Raw genomic sequence first — 25,038 nt, forward strand, 5'->3', positions numbered from 1 at the left:
TTGGTCACTATTCTGTAGACAACTCCCCAAGGGTTATTGTTTCCAGTAGTTCCCACCAAGTGCTTCCAGCATTCCTTTTTCTTATCTCTTATGAGGGCTGTATACTGATTCCTGAGAGTTTTATAAGAATCTCTCAGTGCATCCACCTCATTTTGTGACCAAGATGTTCTGGCTCTTTGAAAATGTCTCCGTGCCTGGTGTACCCTACTTCTGAGTATAGTCAGTTCGGGGCACCACCAGGGAACTGTCTGCTTCCTCGTTTTTTTCCGTGGGATAGACAGGGTTGCTGTTTTTGTTAAAATGTTTGTCATAGTCAGTGCTTGCTCGTCCGGGCTACAGTTGTCTGATCTAGACCACTCATTTTCCTGTTTTTGCAGCTCAGCTGCTGTATGTACTGCAAAAATCTGCCAGTTTGCCTTTTTAAGGTTATACCTTTTGATATCCAACAGAGAGTGTTGGGTTGTTTGTAATTGCCTGTTTAGTTTGAAGGAAATGGCTCTGTGATCTGATGTGGTCCAGGCTGGCTGGACACACCAGTCTGTGATTTTATAAGCTATTGAATTGGTGGCAAGAGTGATATCAATGTCACTCTCCCACATGGTACTGCTAAAAGTTGGGAGGTTATTTGGTTGGTTTAGCACTTGAAAGGGTGAGGTGGCTATATAGTCTGAAAGTATCTGGCCGTTGTGTGTGCCTGCTCTGTCTTCTGTACGGCTATGCCATAAGGCTGACCGTCAGTTGACATCAGCACACACTATGATATTTGCAGTAGGTAGCAAGTTTGTGACTACTTGTAGGTATTCAATAGTTGGATTTATATCTTCACCTGGTCTGGAATATAGTGAAATAATGTAAAACTGTCCTACAGCACTGGTAATATGGGCACACACTCCCACTGGGGAGCAGAGGTGACCCACCTTTGTGACTGTAAGGTCAGTATTTTTAACTACTATTGCTGTGGAAGGGACACCTGAGGTGTATTCTATTATTTTATAGTCTCTTGGGTATCCCTGAACTCTACCTATATGTGCGTAGGGCTCCTGGAGTACCAAGATATCTATATTATTTTCTTCCAATTTGAGTTTGATCTGATCTACAACGGCTCTTGCTCTTTGAGCATTCAATTGGACAAGATTTAGAGCCCTAGTCACATTTATGTTTTCAATCTGGCCCATAGTTGGTCCTAGATTGTATAAGTTTTGCCATTTTTTTATAACTGGGGCATTTATCATCCCTGATACTATGTGTATAGTCAGTCAGCCGTGCTGCCTTGCAGGTAGCACATTTTGGCTGCTGAGACTTAATTTTGCAATTTTTGTAATCGTGGCCAGTGACTGCACAGTGACCACAGACAGGTTCTTTCTGAGTGTAGTCTCTGGCAAGGTGATCATATTTATGGCAGTTAAAGCAACTTTGGATAGGGAAATGTTCTCTAAATCTATGACTGGTCCAGCCAGCATAGATTCTCTGTTGTCCCTGCAATACCTTCCAAATTTTTGGTGTAATTTCTGCAATTATGTTGAGTTGTCCATTCCTTTTGTTTTTTGTTGCTCTTTTCAGCAAGAATTCAGCAGCAAATTCATCTATTGTCATTTCATTGTTAAAGTTTTTGAAGTAGATATCCATCATGAATTCTTTTTCTATTACTGACACAGGTACATCAAAGATTATAATATTAGGGTTTTTCCCTTTTGGTTTTTCAGGGAGCAAGCCCAGTTTTTCAATTTCAGGATGGTTTTCTATTTTTCTTAGATCTTCTCTGCTTGCTACCTCGATCAGGACTCCATTATTCCTGATTTTCCGCATGTTGTTTATCTTTATTTCTCTCAGATGAGGCCTCAGCTTTGTTACCACTGTGTCCTTAACTGCCTCACTGGTTTTATGGGTAGAGTCACTTTTTGCTTTCAGAATAACAATGTTGCTTTCCTTGTTTATATTAGGTTGCTTAGTAGCTATTTGTTTTGCTTTAGTTATGTCCTGTTTGCTATTAACCTTTGCACATTGGGCATAGGTTAGTGTGTTCATTGTTTTATAGTTGTTCTTCTCCTCAGTTGTAACCTCTAATTTTGATTTTAACACTTGGTTCTCTGTGTTTAATTCAATCAGGCGCTGCTCAAGCAGTGACCAACAGTTCACTATCTGCAGCCTAATTGCAGAAGTAATCCTGTTGGTTTGCTTGTGCATATATTCTTCTAGATACGCTCTGGTTTCCTTTGCCTGTTTGATAGGGTCAGTCAAATTTGTTAGGTAGTCTAGTTTTAGTTCTTCTTCTGTCTTTTGTTGCATCTCTGAAATTTCTATAGTTTCTTGATTTTTTCCTTTCCTGCCCTTCTTAATACTGAGGGGGCCAGGAGGCCAGCTATCGAGTTCGTTAGCATTTTCCTCATTAACAGGGGCTTTCTCCCTGAGCACTCTAGCTTCACTTTCAGGGGAGTCTTTTAACTCATTGTCCAGAATTTTGTCATTATTTGATTTTCAGCCATAATTTCTGCATTAAATTCACTTTTAGCAATTTTCTGACGTTTTAAGTAGTGGTTTGAGGTACTTATTTCCAGTGTAGGCCCACTAGAAATCAGAAATCGCGATTTTCAGGTTTTGGCGGGAAACATAACCGCAACTACAGTTGGAGTTCTAGGTACTGAATCTGTTGCTAATCAAGTGAGCAGCTCAGATCTAGAGTCTTCATTGTGATCTAGGGGAATGTAAACCAGGCAGAACTGTATTTCCAGGCAACGCTGAAGAGGACTCCTCAGCGTTGTCAAATTGCATCAAAGTTGTTCGACTGGTTTACTTTTGACCTTATTGGCTGAATTGACGTATTTTTTTTTTGTCCAGAGCGTATATTACTATGGCCTCCGTAGACAACTTGTAACCACGCGAATACAAAAGTGAACGCTTTGAGTGGCCGTGATTCCTGCAATGTGGCCAATAAATATGGAAGAATGTTTTATCCTCTTTATCTTCTCAACCCTTCTGACCTTACGTGGTCGTCGCTGAGTATAAACAGAATTAATATTAAGATGTATTATTTATTATTATTATTATTATTGTTGTCTTTGGTGGCCCCTAGACATTTGTCCAAATCCACCTAATATACTTGATTTTATTATCCTTATACAGGATACCTAGCCACCAGAGAGCAATCATGACCTAGGATGATGCTACCTGATGCTCGTCCTTATGAACGTGGAGAAGGCAACTTCAAAAGGCGAACTGTACTGTCTGTGCTGACCGCACAAAATTCCCGCACCCTCTGGTGGAAGTACTAGACCAGAGGGCGCCAGCAATCCCACCCCCAAGTCGCCCAAAAAAAAAAAAAAAAACCTCTACCCCCCCACCCAAATCTCACCCTGGCAATTTATCCCGCACTATGTTAATTTCCACAGTGCCAGCAAACAAAAAAAAATAATAATAATAAACTAAATAAATAAATTAAAAAAAACAGGATAATTAATAGGACGGCGGGAGAGAGGGGAAACAAATTCTATACAGCAAACATCTATTAGTTTAGATCTATTATCCAGGCTGACAACTGTCTTCTTTTTTAGAAATACGCAAATCTTTGAAAAGCAACAAACTTGTTATAATCTGACAAGTAGTTATTTTCATTTCCATATCTCAAATCGCTAATTACATTCTTCAATTGAGCTCTGTAATTCTCATACAACAAACAATCATGCAATACATGGCACCAAGTTTCTTCAACACCACATACACAGTAAGGGTTTGACTTTAAACCAAATTAATATAATTTACTATTCAAAGAACCATTCCCTGTTAATAAAAAAGAAGTCTCCATACTAGGAAAGATCCACTTGTTCAGTTTAAAACATGAAAAAGAAACATTTGGAATAAAATGTCTGGTGACCGCACCAGTAATACTATCCGTCCATCTGGCTTGCCAGATTTCCATTAATTTCGAATATATTCTTTTCTTTTCAACCTTAGCATCAGTGTTAAGGTCACACACAATGTTTAAACACGTGAAATTATTACATTTCTTAATATGGTAACAGAAAGCTCTATACTGTATATTATAAAAAGATCTAACGGCCCGCTAATACCTGCAGGGCATTTGTTGACACTGTTCTGCAAGCCCTCTGAATTACCAACAGCATTGTTCTTTACACAGAATTTAATTTGGCTTTAAACTTAACCTTATTCACACAAGTTACCAACACTGATGATACATAAGTCACTATTGGCAGAAAAACTGCCTTATAATAAAGATTTAAAACTGATCTACGTAACCCCCACTCTGATCTAGAAATCCGTATTACTGCTGCACTAAAACACTTAATTTTTTTCATCAAATAATTCATATGTGGAACTAAAGTTAACCTACCATCTAATAAAACACCCAAATACTTAGTTTGGGTAATAAATTTAATTTCTTACAATTTAACAAAACCTTTGGTGGTCGATTGATATCAAGGTGACCTTTAACTAACATCATGACTGTTGTTTCTTCTGAAACTATTAATTTATTTACAGTAGCCCATGATGTAAGGCTATGAAGAACCATTGCAGCCTTCTCTTCAATATGCCTTCTTGAGTTACCAGGCACACAGATAAGCAGATCATCCGAAAATGCTATTTTATGGCAAACTGTCTCAATTTAAGCCATTGGTTCAGAACCAAATTCCAAAATATGGGGCCCATCACAGATCCTTGTGGGCATCCCCTAAACACTAATTTCCTATAAGTTAAATGCTGTGCCCTTACAATTATCTGCCTTGATGTTAAATAGCTTATAACAACCCTCCGGTATATTTTCCCTGGACAATGGAGCTGTCTTAACGAGTAAAGAATACTTTCGTGCCAGACTGAATCAAAAGCTCCTGCAAAGTCAATGAACAGAGCAAGAACACATTTACTGTCTGCATTTTTAACGTAAAGCACTAAATGATTAATCGCGTCCTCAGTAGATTTGGATTTTCTAAAACCATACTGAAATGGCAACTCAATGTGGTGTAAATTCATGAATTCACTTAATCGCTGGAAAACCAATCTCTCAAACAACTTGCCTAGGTTAGGTAACAGCGATATTGGTCGAAGGGCTTGTTTTTTCTTTACCTGGTTTGGCAACAATTTCAGAAGGGCACATTTCCAGAAAACAGGAAATGTGCCTTCCAATAGACATCTGTTATACATATTAAGCAGAACTGGAGGGTATATCTCTAATAACTTATTGATACTGTTGTTCTCAATTAAATCAATCCCCGGAGTCATAACAACATTTATCTGTTTACTGACTACAAGTAACTCCTCTGCTGCAAAAAGAGAGATATTCTCATCGTTGACATAATCTCTATTATCTGCTGTCATCTCACACTGTTCAAGAGTATCGTTACTTACACAATCCTCGGGAAACAGTTTGTCTATGAGAACTTTAATAGTTGTCTCCCAACTAACTGTTTCCCTACCATCTACTATTACTGTATGAAATACATCCTGCTCTATCTTTTTAGTAATGGTCAACTTATACAGTAGTCCCCAAGGGTTACCGTTTCCTCCATTTCTTACCAAATTCTGCCATGATCTTAATAATAGCCCTATGATATTCCCTCCTTTTACACCTATATATTTCCTTATAATAGTTAGCCTCTTCTATATCACGAGACCTATATCTTTGAAATTGCTTCCTGGCCGAAAAAACATCTCGCCTTAAAATTTTCAGTTGTTCAGACCACCAAGGTACTTGCTTATCTGTGGCTTTCCTACGCCTAGCTGCATGCTTCAAAGCTTCAAAAAAAGTACACTTTGAATATAAAATGCATATTCTGTGGCATTCATAGTGTTCAGAGTCAGATATTTATCATTACCAAAAACCAATTGCGAGGAATCATTAAATTTTTCCCAATTTATCTTTTTATATGCAAACCTCATCTGCTCATTGATTTTAATATAATAAGTCTTACTATATACTCCCACATTTACATGAAATAATATAGCCCGATGGTCATTGTTTGTTGCATTCTCATCAACAACCCAGTGACACACCCTCTTTACAAAATCTGGTGAAGCCAATGTCAAATCAATGTTCGATTGTCCATGTACGTTGCTAAAAGTATACGGTTGTTGTGATTCATTAAGTACAACTAAATTATTTGATATTATAAAATCCCCCATACACATTCCCCTGTTATCAATCATACCACTGAACCACATACTGGATTTAGCATTTATGTCAAAAGCTAATAATACATTGCCATAACCTATTTGTGCCAATGCACCTTCCATACATGAAATGAAATATTCAATATTATCTGTTGGAGAACAATACAATGACAATAAATAAAATGAAATGTCAGGCATAACAACATGAATGCAAACAATGTCTTGATTGCACAACCCTGATACCACAGTTATGTTTAAATTCCTATTAAAAATAACTATTGCTACTCTTGGCCTCACTCTAGTAACATAAACTGACTTAGCAGTTACAGGAAAACCTACCAATCTATAACTCTGCTCATGCTGTAATGCATATGGCTCCTGCAAACAAAGTATGTCACACCGGTTTTCCATTGCATATATTCTAATTTCATTCATTACCATGCGAGACCTTTGTCCATTCAATTGAACTATATTTAATATCTGATTATTATCACTATTATGTGCTAACCAAAACTGTTTAATACAATCGTTATTATCATTATCCATAATTTATGCGCGTACTCGCTAATTGAAGGGCTTTAATATATTCTGGACATTTTACATCTTTTACAGAGTGTTCATAGTCACGACCTCTACGCTTACAGTTAACTCAATTTGGATGTTGGTCCCTGCGCTGACAGTCAGCATAAACATGGCCCCCCTCAGCGCAATGACCACATGACACTGTTTTATGACTACAGTACTGGGCAGAGTGGCCATATCCCAAACATTTAAAACATTTGGTCACAACCGTGAATTTTCTAAACTTATAGGAGGAAATCGCCAAAAATATTCTGTCTCTCAGAAACAAATATTTAAAACAACTCTGGGGCCACCCCAATAACCCAGTTATTCAAATTTAACTTGTTTCCACTATTAAATCTAATCTAAATACAACTCCATTCTTTACCTCTTCGAGATCGTAACCATAGTCCTTCAAATTCTTTAGATATAAGTCCTCAACTATTTCCTCCCTCGTAATACCCTTGGGTATATCATACGCCAGTATGGAAGGATTATTTGTTTTCAACTTATAATTAATACCCTTACTAACTAACGTCTCGGAACCTATTATTTTGTTCAAATCGTCTTTATTATCTGTTTCTATCAAAACACCTTTATTTCGTTTTGTTCGCAGGTTTCTCACTTTAATTTCCTAGAAATCATCCTTTAAGGCATTTAATACCACTTCTTTGACCTCCTGACTACTCGTAAACTGTGCATTAACATCTGCCCTTAATATTAAAGTGTTCACCTGTTTCTGCTTACTACTTCCTATTAAGATCTACTGCATAAATACTAAGTTTGTAATCGCTGCACATGAAGAAAATTTTTTTAAAGAACTCACCGCTCAACATGTCCTTTAATTGCGCCACGTGGATCTTTCGAAGAGCTTGGTCTTCATTCAGCTCCTTCGCTGCCTTCGCTCTATCTGCTGCTGTGAGTTCTTTATCCTCGTGATGCCTGTAGAGTGCGGTAGTTCCCAATGGACTGGCACTCATGATGGAATCGGACCTATAGAAGAAAACTCGAAGGTCAAGGGATGCACGAGATTCTTAAGAGACGGCAGAAATGCTGGAAAGATGCGCCTTTAATTCTTTCGCCTCGCAAATGAACAAGAGGGTTTCACTTTTCCTTCAGTTGCGAAACTTCTGCATCCAGACTTTACGTAAGAGATTCGTATCTTGCTTAATTTATCTTAATATTTTCCCCATACACGCTTACTCTATCCTAATTGACGCTGACCTTGACAATACGACTTCAAATTGCCGACCGGGCTAGCCGGGTGGGTAAAGTGCCTGCCTGGCAACCCAAAGATCGCGGGTTCGAATCCCGCCTCGGGCTTGGATCAAAGTACTGCAAAAACCTTGGGAGGTGCATTATGGCCACAGAAGCCGATGCGCCAACAACCAAAAAAAAAAAAAAAGACTTCAAATTGCCGTACTCTCGCTGCCAAATCACCCAAGAAATGACTGATGACTAGATTATAAAAACCCAGAAAATTATGGTTCGCTAATTCATGCTTTTCTTTTAGTAATAGCGCGATTTCTACGATAATAAGAGACTTATGCATATTGAAGCTTCTGTTTCTCAAAAAAACGTAAAAAAGCAAAGCAGGAAAGAGCAAAGTAGGAAAAAAGAAAATTCAAGAAGCCGGAATTTTTGCCTTGCGCCAATCATATCGCTCAATTTGGAAAACTGAAAGGTCAGTTTAATGTGTGTGTTTGCGAGCGTGCGTGCGTGTGCGCCGAGGATTTGTCAAAATCTAATAACATAAATTATAATATTAATAAACAAAACATCTAAAAAAATAATTAATATAATAAAACTAGTAGAAATATTTTTTTTTTCCAAAAAGTAGCTTTAAAATGTATTGATGGTCAAGGCTTCAAAGATCTCTCTTGGCCATCCTAATATCTCAATCGCACTGATCATCTCTGCAATGAACTGGAAGGCGTGTTCGCGAGCACCGTTGTTTTGCCATGTCAGGAATTAAGGCCATTTTGTTACATGAATGCTATTTCATTTGCCAAGAGATATCCCTCAAATTATTATTATTATCTGTTTATTTCCATAATTGCTTTTCAACACCTCGTTCACTCTATTCCACGTCGTATGCGAACAATAATTCGGGCCAATGATGGTCCAAAACATCATCTTTAACCTTCCTAATAAAGTGACCAAGCAGCGTAGATCACATCTTCGATGAAAGTATAGCCTTGAGAGAATGTCTCGTCGTTCGATTCTCCTCTGCTTTAAGAGGAGAATCGAATGACGAGACATTCTCTCAAGGCTATACTTACTTCGGCAGTTTCGTAGTTAAAAAGCTGCGAAAATGTCAAAACGTTAAATTCGAGAAGTTCAATAAACGACCATTATTCCGGAGCACCCCACTGTTAATAAACGTTATGTTTATTCGATCGGTATTAATAAATTGCGTGTATTAATTGGTAAATGAGAGAATGATGACGCAGATTTTAAAATTCTATCCTCGCCCAATAGTAAACCTGTCCAAAACATTAGCTGCCTCGCATTTAAACTGCGTGCACGGCAGCCAAGGACAACGTATTCCAGGAAACTCTCGCCGTAATCTGAGTTTACAATCAAAACATTAGTTGCATTTCTGTTTCTCAAGATTAATACGTTTTACGTTTACAGAGGGAACCAGAAGAATCTTTTCTTTTTTTTTTCCTTAATTTAAATCGTACAAAACAGTTTCTCAAGAAGTGGACCCAATGTGGGGAATGCCAGTATTAAAGTAAATCAGGATGCTATTAGCATCCTCATTTTCTCCCGTGAACATAACCACCCCTATATCAAAACAAAAATAAACATAAAAATTAAGATTAAGAATTAAAATTTAACTTAAATTAATATATTGTTTGCTGGTTCCTAGCCAGAAAACTTTAATTGGAACTCGCACCCTGGCTGTGACTAAGTACTGTACTCGACTCACTCAGTGCTGACAATGTCTTTTGTTCAGGGGTGGGTGGCCAGCGAGTGTATCGCGGCTTTAAAAGAAAGAACTAGAGGTCTTTATAAATTTAACGCATTCAAAAATTTTATTGAAAAAATTAAATTACCGCTATTTAAGCTCGTATCAGTAAAAACAGATGGAGCTAAAGCAATGACAGGGCATCTTAACGGATTCACCGCATCGTGCCAAAAAGACGATGATTCCCAGATTTTTTGAGTTACCACTGTATCATCCAACAACAAGTGTTAGCCAGCAAAAGATTAAATACTAAAAGTGTTACGGACATCGCTTTCCAAATCGTGAATTCCATCAGAGGACAATCTCTTCAAAGGAGACTTTTCAAAATGCAACTCGATGAAAAAGAACCAGATCTGATATTACACTCAGATGTGAGGTGGCTGAGTCGGAGTAAGTTCCTACAGAGATTTTGGAGTTTGCTGAATGAAATTTAAAAAATTTGTTGATCAAAGGGGAGATGATTATCAGCAGCTACAAGGTACGGAGTGGTTGGGTGATCTGGCTTTTTTGGCAGATTTTACCAGTAAATTAAATGATCTGAATTTGGAATTAAAAGCAAAAAATAATTATGGGTCACATGAGGAGTAGTATTTCTGCATATAAATACTGTATAAATTTTTGGCAATGGCTAAGGATCTCAAAGAAAAAAATTCGATCATTTGCAAAAATATCCTGTTTTTGAATTTAATAGTGAGAAATATGTTTCTGAAATTGAGAAAGTTGTGGATGACGATTGAAGACATTGTTCAATATATTTCTTATCCATTTAATGTCGACTTAGATACGAAACAAATTGCAGAAAAAATCGCTGAGATTTTTCACGTGGAGAACGTATTACTTGAAAATGAAATTATTACTTTGCGAAACGATATCTTCCTTACAGCCAGATCATCAGAAAAATACTTATGGAAATAGGTTTGCTTGGCACAGTACTCAAGTGTTAAAAAAATGTAGTGAACTTTTAAATTCCTGTTTTGGTTCCACATATTTACGTTGTTGTTGTTTGGTTTTTAGGAGCATTAGCAACTAAGGCCATATCGCTCCAGGATATGCGGTGGTCATTCCTTAACCTTTCCGCATCCTCCGTATTTGGTGGTGACGGGCTCGAACCCCGGTCTAATCAAGAAGCGTGTGCTACGCACTGCTGCTCCTTCCCACCTGGCTACGGAGGCGCCTTCACATATTTACGTGAATCGGCCTTTTCCTATTTGAAACGTGCAAAGAATCGTTCTACTCTTACGAACTTGCAAACAGAAGATTCTTTACGGTTGGTCTTATTACAGTACATCCCCAGTTTTGAAAGCTTGGCAGATGACATGAAGACAAAAACTTCGCATAAATTAAAATTTTAAATACGTATGAACTTAAAATAAGAATTCTAAATTGCATTGAATTTTAAAATTTATAAACAACATTTTTCAATGTGTTTTGATTAAGTTTTAAGGAAGCAAAGATCACCAGGATCAACTAACCTGGTGATCTTTGCTTCCTGGTAGCTAAGTGACCAGAAACAAACTGCACAAACAGCACTACGCTCATTTCTGGCCGTTTTACTGAGTTCTGTATAATTTTTTCTAATTGTTCTTTCTCCATTAAATTAGTTCGCAGAAGTCTTTGGCCACAGTTCATATCAAATCCTATTCCACTTGGAGAAACTATAACTAAGAAATCATCCAAATCAAAAGCAGCCATATTGCCAATTGAAAATCCATAGTCAGCTAACTGAACGCCCAAGAATCCCAGAATGTACAGTGGGTGGTATATTTTATGGAAATGATCACTTGGAAAATCTAATATTTTATGAACTCAAAAATTTCTGCAGACCTGAAGAAGTTTATGGTCTTCAATCCAGGTAGAAACCCACTAACTCCTCCAGGTCTGCAGGAATTTCTCAGCTGATCAAATATTAGCTTTCCCAAGTGATCATTTACATAAAATATACATTCCACCTTCATATTTGAAACAAATCCTTTATGCATTCTCCAAGCACATGATTTTTTTTCCAAATAGCCAAATTCATCAGTGTAACTGCGGACTCCGATTATTCTCCAGTAATGTGCTTCATAACCTGCCATTCAAAATACATCTCACACGGTGGCACAATTTCAATAATATTCGTCCGACTTCGCACGAATTCGCGAGTGGGTATTCATTCAAATAAGGCAGATTTGAGCCAACCTGCAGAAGTCTTCATACCCCAGACACATTAATCTCATAAGCACGATGTCTATTACTGTATTTACAAGTGCGTGCAATCATTCTGATCCCATAAGCTTGATTTCTTCTTTTTGCAATGTAAAACAAACATATACTCACAAATAAACATATGGTCCCTCACCGCACCTCTCCTCCATATGTTTACTCCATTCAAATATCTTTCTGAGGAACATACCGCTTTCCCCGGAAATCGAGTAGGCAGTATGGGACAATATTCCTTATAATATACGGCTAGGTGTGTACAGTGAACGATCCAGACCAACTGCAGAAAAATGTTTCCACTCTAATAAAGCCAGTACCTCACAACTCTATTTTTGTGGCAAAAATCTGCAGTGGTTGTTGAAAATCCAAAACCAGCATCTACAACCGTATGTAAATCACAAATGAATACATCCAGATAACTGAATTTAGAAATCATACCCCTCACCTCTCCTCTCCTAAATGGTATGTTCATTCAGATCACCTGTCCCTTCGCACGCAGTATCAACGAAATGCATCCATTCTAATTCGTAGCACGAATGAACTGATTATTCTTTTAAACTTCTAGGACCACACACATAAAGTGAAATTGGAGCAGATTAAAATCCAGAAGTTCAAAATGTAAGGGAACTCGACTTTCACCAAAAAGAGCCCAAGCAGTTGTTCTGAAATCCAGTAAATTGTGAAATTCTTAGACAGGTGGGGGTTTTTATAACTTAAGGTTCATTGTGATGACGTCACAATGGAAATAGATTATAGATTTTATTTCCTTTGTGCACAATGACTTTCAAATGTTATGTGAACAATACCACTCTCACCAACTTCATTATTGGTGGACTTGATTATGTGTACCAATTTCCTAACTTGCAAACTGCTAGTGTAATTATAATATTTCGTTGAATAAATTTAACAAAGACACAAGGGATATTTCCTAACGTAATCCTTGATACATATTAGCAGAATTAGTTGGGAGGACCATGCTTTCAGGTCAGGAAATTTTAAAATAATATGTGCCAAAAAAGAATGCAAAATATATTTGCGCAGAGTAAATTTTTCGAAAAAATTAAATTATTTGATCGAAATAAAATTTTTAATTTAATATGTGCTTAGAGACCTTGCTGGCCATACCTGACCGCTCCTGTTCTAATATTTTAGTCTGAATGGAAGAATGAATAAGCCAGATAGGACGAACAAGAACTAATACAATTAAAATTGCATGTTCTGGAATCAAGTAGATGTTCCAAATAGATGTTATGAAAGAAAGCTTAAGTGAATAATGTATACTAACCCGGTATATAAGCCTAAATTTTTAAGTATAGTCTTTCTGAAAATATATGATATGTAAAGATAAAGGTCGGTTGTAGTTGAAGATAAATCATAAATCTGATAATCAGATTTATAATTCTGGTATTATGATGTCATAATACCAGAATTCATGGAACACCCATAAATTGCAGGAAATTAGAAATTAAAAAACAACGTACAATAAATTGATAAGCAAAAATAAAAAATAATGTCAAAATGCAGATAATCGGGTCACAAGTTATGCCTGTGATTGCCTCGGACAACCATCGCAGAGTATTTATTTCAGGTGTAATCAAACCTGGCCAAACTTGTTTCCGTCGACATCCATCCCCTAGTTGCGCGATGGCATTTGCTGAGGGGTAAGGTGTTTAAGTGTAAAGACAAGTCTGTCCTCAGTATGCCATAAGAGCCTCCAAATGTTGACTATAGTGATCCTGGATGTCGTCAAGGGCCGGTGTAGCAGTCTTAGCTTGTGACAGGGCCCACGTAAATTGCTAATAATCAGAAGAGAACACTGGTTTGACAGTGGATGAAGCTGCAGATTATTCTTGTTATTGGAATTTAGGAGCATAGGCGAATAAGGCCATGTTGCTCCGTGTATATGTGTGTAAATTGCGTTTCTGGGAGAAAAAAAATATGCTGCCCCTGCCTGAGACAGAGACATTGCGAAAAATATCCATAGATATTCCTTCTGTCATTGATGGCATTCGAAATCATGTCTTTTCCATCCGGTTCGGGGAGAACGGCGATCCTGCCAACTGTGCTACCCACGATGGCACTCAGTGTGGGGAGGACCGCGATTATACAAATTGTGCTACCGTGAAGGTGAAGAGCTGCAGATGGACAGATCTCAGTCTGACAGAAGTGAGGGATCGCTGAAACTGAGCTGAGTCGATTTATCAGATATCTTGCAAATACATTGTACACAGCTATCTAGCAGCTCTTGTGTGTACGTTGTCAACATGTTTGAAAAAATTAATCTTTGAATTAAGACAAATATTGAAAAGTTTACGAGAAACCGGGAAAACGTTGATTATCGTTTTAGCGCTGCAAATTGTGTTACAAATGACCTCAGGTAAAGTGCAACACTTTACCATTCTCCGTGAATCATTCTGCATGAGCTTGGTGAAGTGTACATAACCAGCGAGTTCTGGGAGCAGTGGTTGAATGATTTTCCTCGGATCATCCCATATTAATTGATCCGCTGCCAGATCTTCTCACCCTCTCTTAGTGACGATCGAAACATCATCATCATATTTACACACATTGGAGCGTTTCCCGGGCAAGAGGCTCAACAACGCAATTTAGGTATTTTCATCGACCTATTTAGCATTCCATGCTGCAAAAGGTAACTCTGCAGCAGGGAAGTTAACCATCCCTATCCTCATCGAGGCAGGTCGCTACCACACTTTTAAAAGTTAACATCAATTTTATCACTAGATACACAGAAATCTGATTGCTTTGATCAAACCACAATCAAAATCTAAACAACAGTGCCAATTTCAAAATCAAACATAAAATCACATCAGTTTAGAAGTCAATCTTATCTATACATTTCAAAATAAGCAACGACAAGCAGTTGCAATACAAAAATAACATCAGCAAACATGGGGAATGTCAACTTATAATACAAGTAGTACTCTAAGCACTACAAATAAAAACAGTTCTTTGGAGCACTAAGAACACAGACCATATCAAAAACCCTGTACACTAAGGGAACCATGAACCTTATCATACACTATATGATCCATGCACCGAAACAGTCACGATCTCCACCAGGTTCTCACTGCGACTGCAGGGCAACCAACAACAGCACTGATCACCTGTGAAATTCGACTAACGTCAAAATTCTCATGGACATCATCCATGATCAACCATACTCTTAATCTGGTCTAGATAGTTCTTGTAGATAGGGCAGTCTCTACTTTGAACAGAATGGTCAGAAGCTTTTCTTACAGTTCACACTGGTAGGCTTATCAGCCTGTTTCGGACACTTCTTGAGAATGTGACCCTCTCCAGCGCAATGGCCACACACAGCCTTGAATTTACAGTTCCTCGCATGATGTCCAAAAGCCAGGCATTTGAAACACTTCACAGTGAGGTATATATCACGCTCCTTGTAGGACGACCAGTGCAAGAACATTCTGTCGCTGTCAATCAAGATATTCCCAACTCTGTGGGAACCTTAATGATCCAGTTCTTCCTATCCTTATTTGCAACCTTTGCCACAGAGCTTACAACTGTGCTCTTCTGGAAAAGTACTCTGCTGACCCCATGAGAACTATAGTTCCTCTCGTACACTTCAGACAAGAAATCCTCTTTTTGACATCAGCATCTACATCGTAGATAATGCGACGACATCCAGACTTCTTGGGGACCACAGTCTTCATTCCCTTAGCCTTTATAGTCTCACAAGTCAGTAACCTTTGAGCGTCATCTTTTCTGGCCGCTTCCAGCACAACTCCATTATCTCTGATAGTTCTCATGCGACGGACATTCACATTTTTGAGAACTGGCTTAACAGCCTGTAAAACGACTTCTTTCATGCCCTCACTGGACTTTAGACTGTCACAGTCCAACTTTATAAAAACGGCGTGCACTACAGTCTTCTTTTTTTGTGTACCCTTCTGTCTTCGCATTCGTCTGCGTACGAATTAGGCATAACGCTGACCGAGGACTGACTCTTCAGGCTGTGCCTTCAATGACTGGTTCTCGGCGACCACCTCGATCGCCTTAGCTTCCAGTTGATCCCACATACCTAGGATCGCATACATAGCCACTCTATTAACCTTATTTGAGTCGTTAAACATGTAATCATGAAGCCTCTCATTCACAATATTCATGTCTTCGAAGTTTTCTTGCGAATCTCTTTCGTCATCATCTCAGAGTCCTGTGTAGACGTTTCACTGCTCTTCTCTGAGACTCGTGATCCATCGAGTCATTTGTTGAGTCACTATCCAGCACAACCACAAGATCACTAGGCAAAAGTTCAAGCACTACGCGTGTCGAACCTGGCACAACACATCTGCCTTCCGCAGTGCCAGAAATACCAGGAACAACAACTTCCATCTCGTCACCGTCCAAAGCCTTTGGACCAAGCTTTCCCTTTGGCTGCACAGACATAGTCAGTTCTAAACAAGACTTTAAGGAATACAATTACTTGCAACAGTACTTTGTTATAAAATGATTAAGGCACAAAATCTATGGGCTTTCCGGAAACACAATGTTCGACTCCTTACAGTCCCGCACTGCACCATTCAATTTTGACCGTTCAAGTCCAACGGTCAAGGCCTACTTAGCCGACTAGAAGTCCCCTGGTCGCCCAACCAGGACTGCGTGGAAGTGAGACCACTCACCTAGCAGTAACCACTGCACAGTTAAATAAGAAGTCTTTTATTTAGAACACTAAGATCACTCTAACAAACGCTAGATCAAAGCAATGAGAACATTGTGCACCCAGACTGCTAAAATGGTACCGGAGCAGTGACGAACAATAATGGATTTATAGTTATAGTGTTCCAACCTCAACTCAAAGTTCACGACTAGTGCAGCTCACTCAGTTGTTCCACAACCTCAGACCCACAATTTCGTTTATACTCTGTATATTCGGTAGTGTTGCGCTGTCAACACTGAAATTACTTGTCCTAATTCTTTACAGTTAGATATTGCAACATCTCGGAAAAAAAGTGTAGATCATTTTAATAGAATTGGTGTAGACAATAACGAGATAACAATACAATAGCTGCACGATTACCCAATGAACATGACAGCTTCACTCTTAAATCGAAACAAAGCGGTTGGTTGAAGGATTTTTAGGATGAAATTTACTTTATGAAACTTACTTATGGATCTTTGCGAAAATGAGTGAAGAATTGAATTAACTCCACCGACTGGTTCGCAGTGATTGGACGATCTATTCCTGTGCATAACTTAGTGTCCCGATATTAAACCAGCGCCAAAGAAGGAAAACCCCGAGAATATTTCCACCCTTTGGCGCCAGTTTAAAATCGCGAAAGATTTCTTTCCCGTTCATCCGGTATTAAATGAGTGCCTTCATGGGTGGTAGAGGCCGAGAGTTTGGGGAAATTCAAAGGTCATCTGGATAGTACTTTCGGGTAAGGGAAGCACATAGGATGATAGGTTTAATTTCCTTTTTATTTATTTTTTATTTTATTAATTATTATTATTTAGTTATTTATTTTTATTTTTTTGTTTTTATCATTGTTTTGTTCGGATTTATTTTTTTTTATTTATTTTTTATTTTTTTTTTTGGCTGGTGCAGCATAAGCCATAGGCTTTCTTGCACCATGCGGCCGTTACTAATACTAATACTAAATACTAATACTAAATCAGAAATAGCTCGTCCAGTTACTTCAAACCAGTGAGCGGAGCTAGGTCAGCTCTTCACTCCTTAATGCAAAGATCCATGGGTAAGCACGGTAGAGTGAATTCCAACCAGCCTGTTGGTTGAAATTCACTTAGAATATTGGTCCTACATTATCATTTTGGGCCAGAATTACTAAGACAACCGACCCACAGTAAATCTGGGACCACTCAGATAATACGAATTAGGATGTGTTAAGAAAGTATCGAGATATTCATGCCTGCAATTGCAAGTACTGAGTATGTTGTCGTAAGGTTTTAGGAATGTTTGCAACTACGACCATACTGCTCCACGTATACTGTCGATAAAATACTTTCCTTGGGTCGATTTTTGTTTGATTGATGAAAAACCAGAGTATACTGTAGAAAAACCATGCTGCCCTCGCATGAAGCCTTCTAACTTCAGCCATGCTGAAGTACTGGCAACCGTTTTAATTGTGCTGGAGGATTATTATCCACCGCTTTTACACCTCAAAGGTTAATACCGATATAAAATATCCAAAACTTAGTAGTGTAGTGAAGTGATTTTAACGATGTTCTGGGGAATCCTGGGACTCTGGAAGAGGATCTGGATCTCTGAGGCTTTTGCAAATCATCGGTTACTGTTTTTGTATTACATTTCTAGGCATATATGGCTGTTTTTTTGATAATTAACTATTACTGTTTTTAAAGATATTATGATCCACGGAACACGTAGATCTGAAAAACAAAAACGATAGGTGTAACCGGACCAAGTTATGTCTGCCAGAGGCAAATGTCGATTACCTTGTAGAGCAGATATCAACTTTTAAGGGCATAAACAGAATTATTATGGTACAAATGGGCATTAATGCCATTAAGAGTAGGGGATTTGCAGATTTACTTAAAATTACATGACAAAGTTGAAAAAAAGGTCACAAGTTAAGGTTAAATTTGAAAATGTCAGCAATTCTGCCCAGACGTGGTAGGATTGAGTGGAGTCACAAATCAAATTAGGAGGGAGTATATGATGAGAGCCGTGCCAATCAATTTGTCCCTGGAGAGATTGTGTAGGGCTAATGGGATAGAATAATTCTCAGCCTGGTCTGTGCTTTGCTAACAGGAGAGACTGCTTCTACAGGGATGGGATACATTTAAAAAAAAGGGTCTACGAATATTTGCTGATGCGATCGAGGCAGTGTTAGGTTGTCTGAAGACTGCTAGCTTGGGGGATACGCAGATTAATACACTGCTCGAAACATTTAACAGAACAAAATGTTTTTCACGAATATTTTATTATGCAGAGTGTCACCGAAGGTAAGTATTTTAATACATTAATAATGGTTATCGCAAATTAAATACAAAGTTTATTTCTGTTTCGATCATAGGAATCTTTGAGTGCTGGCCTATAATTTCATTTTTATTAGAACGTTATTTCCTGCTAGCGCTGCACAATCTTTATTTTCACATAATACTTTAAACATAGCAAACATGCACATTCAATTCTCAGAACATTTTAATCTCATCATAAAAGCAAATTGTCTTCGCTAGCTTTTAATGAATTCTTTGAAGAAGTGACGTGAAGCACTGTCATACAACCTTGATAATCAAATTATAAGGGATCAAGGAGACTTTCTTATATTATATCAATCTTCTAGGAACAGCTTATTGCTGCGTTGCCATTAATTCTACACTAGCTGCTGCTATGGTAGGTGCGGATTTAATCCCCCAATTAATTATCTAATATCTTAGCCCATATATTTTGGATACCCTTCTATTTTTAATAGTGTTTTTGTCAGTTCATTTCTTTCCCCATCAATGGAACATCTACCTTGTGAAATCTGTACCCGAAATTCAATCTCCTAGAATTCTTAAGCATTACCAGCCAATCTCCAATGCCACAAGTTTTCTAAAACTCCTTGAGAAGCTACTCCTCAAATCCATTACTCCCTTCCTCATAGATCCACTTTGACTAACCTCTTAGCCATCACCAGCTCTATCCTCTCTGCGTTTGAATCTCAAACAAAGGTAGCAGTAACTTTAAAGCAGTTTTCGACTCTATAAACGTTCCTGAAATGCTGAAGCTACTTTCAGACCACTATCAGATCAAGGGAAACATTCTACCGTTCCTCGACTCTTTCAAAACAGAATAATCCCGCTTACTGTGCGTGGCCACACATACGAGCGAAGTATCTCATCGGGCGTGTCACAGGGTGGTGTCTTTTCTAGGCTCTTGTTAACAGCATTTATCTCCCCACTTGTTGATTCCTGGCATGGATACTGTACTTTATATTATGCTGATTATAGGAAGCTCCTCACATTTATTTCTCCATACGATAATCTTCTCTCGTAATAACAATATCAATAATAATTCATGGAAACTGAAAACTACCTCAACCAGTTCGGATTGAAAATAAACCCAGAAAAATATAAATTTATGATATTCTCTTTAAAGAAAACGCCTCATAATCAGACAATTCTGTGTAATTCTTCTATTCCCATTATCAATAAACATACTAATCTCAAGGTTGTTTTTGATCCTAAGCTCCGATGGGTTGCCAAACAGAATTTACATTATATTAATGAAGTCCCAACTACTAGAAAATACATAGAAACCACAGTATGCGCTCCCCTTTAATATATTGCAGAGGTATGGACATCCGCTGCTCCTAGCACAATCAAGTCTCTTTTTCTTGCTGAATTTTGGTTCTTATAAGATGGGCCATAAAGAAACAAACTTCTCCCACGGCTAAGGATAATTGAAATGGTCAGTTTGATTCAAATACATAGGTTCCCCACGCTCATTAGGTTGAAATGTCTTATGAAGACCATCAAAATGATCATTGCCGAGATTTCGGTACAATCATTCTGGCACCTGTGCTCTTGAAGAGCCTTCCTTCAGAGCGACTCTAACGCTCACATCTGATCCGTCTCCACTTATCTGATAGGTTCCGGTTCCTGCCTTTTCAGCTACTTTCACGTGCCCAGTCCTTGGATTCTGACCTTAATTTCGCTTGTGACAGGGAAGATAGACGTCACATCCTTAAATTGTATTTCCCTGTCCCTTCTTCTCGAAACTCGTCTTAATGCAGCAATCCAACAATGCCATCTAAATGAAGAGGGATATTAAATTTTCAGAATGAGAGTGAATAATGACGAACTACTTCCGTACAGTGCAAAGAACGTTGCCTGTTTTATAGTACTATATGAAATTATTTGTTTCCGCCAGTATCTTCTTTGTATATTGTATGGTTGAAGCGACTTGATCAGCCTTCTTTTTGGGTGAGCCCAAGTCTCTGATCAATTTCCTTAATTCTTCTTGTTCAATGTTGTGGGGGGCCATTTAGTCCAAATCAGGTGACGTACATGGTTCCGCGACATCTGGTAAAACGATTTCTTCTCTATCTTCATCAGTACTTCCGATACCCCAATATTTTGATGGTACAGGTACTGGCAGTTTTTCATCGTGTGGCACTGGCCTAATTGCCGATGAAATATTTGGATATTTGACGTAGTCAGTGTTGGAAATGCCTTTTAATTTTTTCATTCAGAACTAGCAGTCGTCGAAATGATTCTTGGCTCAGCAACAACACACCATAGGGACGGCAAAGGTAATGCTCTCAGCTTGCGATATGACCACAGCCTTACGTTCGTTGAACAAGTAATACGACAGATATGTGGAGCCCAATTTTTTCCTGGTCCCCGATCTTGCAGTCGAAGTACAATGAATATGCAACTTTTGTGACATTGTATATTTTCTTCCTCTGAGTTTTTGAGGTTAAGTCTCCACAAACATAGCAGAAGTTGCTGGGTGATTGACGCAAGTTCTGTGCTTTGTCTTCTCCATTTTATCAATGCATTAACCTAAAAACAGTAAAACAATTGGTAAATTTGAACAGAAGATGAATTCTTGTAGAGTAGTTTATCATACGCCATATATTGAACAGTTGAATGGTATGGTCATATCGCAAGCTAAGAGCATTACCTTTTGCCGTCCCTATGGTGTGGTGCTGACCCAATAATCATTTCGACGACTGCTATTTCTGAATGAAAAAAATAAAAGACATTTCCAAAAAGAGCCAACACTCCATCAAATATCCAATTATACCTTCAGCAATTAGGCCAGTGCCACACGGTAAAGAAAAGTGGATCAAAACGAAATTATACTATATAGCAAGAACAGTAATGATGTACTTGCTTAACTTTTAGCCCAATAAACAAAACCAACCAAAAGTTAATAAGTTTAAAAATTGTATTTCAAACAGTAATATCTTTGTACAGAATCCAGTTATCTCTCTATATCTTAAAACTGAGACGTGATAGGAAATTTTTATGATTGATTTTAAATTATATACAAAAAACGTGACCAGAAACAACCATTGATTTGACGCAGGTAAAAATCATGTTGGGCAGTGAAAAGAGAAATCACAGACACCTTTTTCGATGACACTCTATTGTATTTTTGCTCTTATCCCCTTGCCTTGTGGCGTGAAGGGCAATATTGCAATGTATCAATTTGAATTATTATACATAAGTATAATAATTCAAATTGCTTTATTGCTTTTATTGCAATAAAGATTTTTATCTGCCTTGGCCATCCCAATTCGCTGATCTCAATTCCACTGATCATCTCCGCGAATAACTGGAAGGCGTGATCGCGAGCACAGTTATTTTCCTATATCAGGAAGTAAGACCATTTTGTTACATGAATGTTTCATGTGACAAGATATCCCTCCAATTACTTTGCAACACCTCGTTCACTCTATCCCACGTCGTAACCGAATAATGATTGCGACCAATGATGGTCTAAAACGTCATTATTTAACGCTCCTAATAAAGTGACTGAGCAGTGTAGATTACATCTTCGACGAAACGATAGCCTTGAGAGAGAGAGAGAGAGAGAGAGAGAGAGATTCTCTTTTGAGGGGCTTCTCTCACAAAGCCAATATTTTCATTCCTTTAGGAATTATACAATGATAACTACCCCATCTACTTCATTGGAAATAATAAATATAATTTTTATTAATTTTATTTATTATTTCGATCGCATCTTTAAAATTTTCCAAATGATTAATTAGATATAGTATTAAATTTATTAATTTTATTTAAAATACCGAATTTTAAAAATGGGTAATTAGGAAAAACATTCGCTCTGACACTTACTTTGGCAGTTTCGTACTAGGAAGGCAGGTAAAATGTCAAAACAATAAATTCGTAGATGTTCAATAAAAAAGGCCCTTTATTTAGGAGTACTCCACTGGTAGTAAACACTGTTTATTCGATCACTAATCAAAAACTGCGAGTATTAATTAGTAAATCAAAGAGCGCTGACGCTGATCCTAAACTGCTATCCTTGTCCAATAGGATACCTGTCCAAATCATTAGCTATCTCATATTTAAACTGCGTGCACGGCATAGCCACCAAGGACATCGTGTTACAGGAATTTCTCGTCGTGATTTGAGTTCACAATCGAAACATCAATTGCATTTCTGTGTCTATTCTGTTACAGATGAAGGAGATTCTGCTGTTCCAGAATCGGAACAGCAGAATCTCTTTTTTTTTTTTTTTCTTTTTAATTTACATCATACAAAAGAGTTACTCAAGAAGTGAACCCAATGTGGGGAATGCCAGTATTAAATTAAATTAGGATGCTAATAGCATTTATATTATGCTTTTCTGCTCCTGTGAACCTAACCACTCCTATATCAAAACAAAATTATACGTAAAAATTACATTAAGAATTCAAATTTAACATTAAATATAAAAATATTTTTTTTGTTGGTTCCTAGCCAGAAAACCTTCTAGAACACGTATCCTGGCTCTGAATAATTACTGTACTCTCTGATGCTGACAACACCTCTAGTTTATTCTTTTGTGTGTGTGGAGGGGGAGGGGGTGGTATTTGCTGCCTCGCTACCAGTAAGAAGTATCTAGATCACTATCTTGGTAGCGAGCTAAGTTGGTAATGACCGAAGATCGAACTCACTACCAACCAGGAGGCTTAGACGGGTTACTGAGAAGCAACTATCCTGGTAATCTCTGCTTCCTGGTAGCTAAGTGACCGGAAACAACATTTCAGAGAGTTCTATATACTTTTGTGCTAAATGTTCCTTCAAGAGAAACATATTTTTCCATTAAATTAGTTTGCAGATGTTTATATCAAATCCTACTCCACTTGGAGAAACAATGGCTATGGGATCATCCAAGTCAAAAGCTGCCATTTTGCCAATTGCAAATCCATAGCTAGAATGAATATCAAATAAACTAACTGGACGTCTAAGAATCCCAGAAAAACCAGTGGAAGGTATATTTTATGTAAATGATAACTTGGAAAAGCTAATGTTTGATGAACTGTGAAATTCCTGCAAACTTGAGGGCTTCACTCCAAGCAGAAACACACACAAACTCCATCAGGTCTCAGGAATTTTTTAGTTCATCAAACAATTTTTCCAATTGTTCATTAACATAAAATAAACATTCCACCTTCATATTTTTAACAAATCCTTTAATGTGTTCCAAACTTCTAGTTGAATAAAACATATAAGATTGATGTGCCACCAGGTGAGACACATCAATCTCACACGTTGGCACGATTTCAATAATTTTCATCCGAATTCGCATGAATGAAATTCGCGAGCGGTTGCTCATTCAAATAAGGCAGAGTTTAACCACCTTCAGAAGTCGTCCTACTTAAGACACATTACAGCATTAATCTGATAAGCACGATGTCCGGTTCTGTATTTACATGTGCGCGCAAACATTCTGGTCTCATAAGTATTTTTCTCTCCTTTTTGGAATGCAAAATAAACATACACTCCCAAATAAACATATGGTCCCTCGCCGCACCTCTCCTCCATATGTTTATACCATTCAAATATCTTTCGGAAAATCATACTGCTTTCCCCGGAAATCGACAATATCGAAATCGAGTACAATAGTATGGCGACAATATTCCGTATATAACATACGGCCACGTGTGTACAGTGAATGATCCACACCAACTGCAGCAAATGGAAAATGTTCCAGTTACCACTCTAATAAAGCCTGTATCTCGCAACTTTATTTTTGTGGCAACATCTGCAGTTGGTTGCTGAAAAATCCAAAACCAGCATCGCAACAGTATGGAAATATTATCCACGATAAGTGAATTTACAAATCATACCCCTCACCTCTCCTCTCCTAAATGGTATGTTCATTCAGATCACCTGTCCCTTCGCACGCAGTATCAACGAAATGCATCCACTCTAATTCGTAGCACGAATGAACTGATTATCCTTTTAAACTGCTACGACCACACACATAAAGTGAAATTGGAGCAGATTAAAATCCAGAAGTTCAAAATGTAAGGGAACTCAGCTTTCACCAAAAAGAGCCCAAGCAGTTCTGAAATCCAGTAAATTCTGAAATCCTCAGGCTGGTGGGGGTTTTTATAATTAAAGTTTCATTGTGATGACGTCACAACGGAAATAGATTCTAGTTTTTATTTCCCTTGTGCACAATGGCTTTCAAATATTATCTGAACAATACCACTCTCACTAGC

The 25,038-nt window shown here is 37.9% G+C and overlaps 1 protein-coding gene across 2 annotated transcripts in view; it reads right to left on the reverse strand.

Annotated features, from left to right (window-relative positions):
• Positions 1–25,038, reverse strand: part of LOC150077698 (alpha-tocopherol transfer protein-like) — a 115,762-nt gene that overhangs the window by 41,359 nt on the left and 49,365 nt on the right. The window contains exons 1-2 of one of the 2 annotated variants that reach the window (XM_090385037.1): positions 22,661–22,762; positions 7,508–7,674 (exon numbers count right to left, since the gene is read on the reverse strand). In XM_090385037.1, the coding sequence (XP_090241163.1) occupies positions 7,508–7,661 (154 nt within the window). In that variant the 5' untranslated portion in view covers positions 7,662–7,674; positions 22,661–22,762. Of the gene's footprint in view, positions 1–7,507; positions 7,675–22,660; positions 22,763–25,038 lie in introns of those variants that run through there. The other variant, XM_090385038.1, reaches the window with a different exon arrangement.

The sequence above is a fragment of the Mastigoproctus giganteus genome, chromosome 11 (assembly GCF_048544385.1).
Source record: "Mastigoproctus giganteus isolate SK-2022 chromosome 11, ASM4854438v1, whole genome shotgun sequence".
NCBI lineage: Eukaryota > Metazoa > Arthropoda > Arachnida > Uropygi > Thelyphonidae > Mastigoproctus > Mastigoproctus giganteus.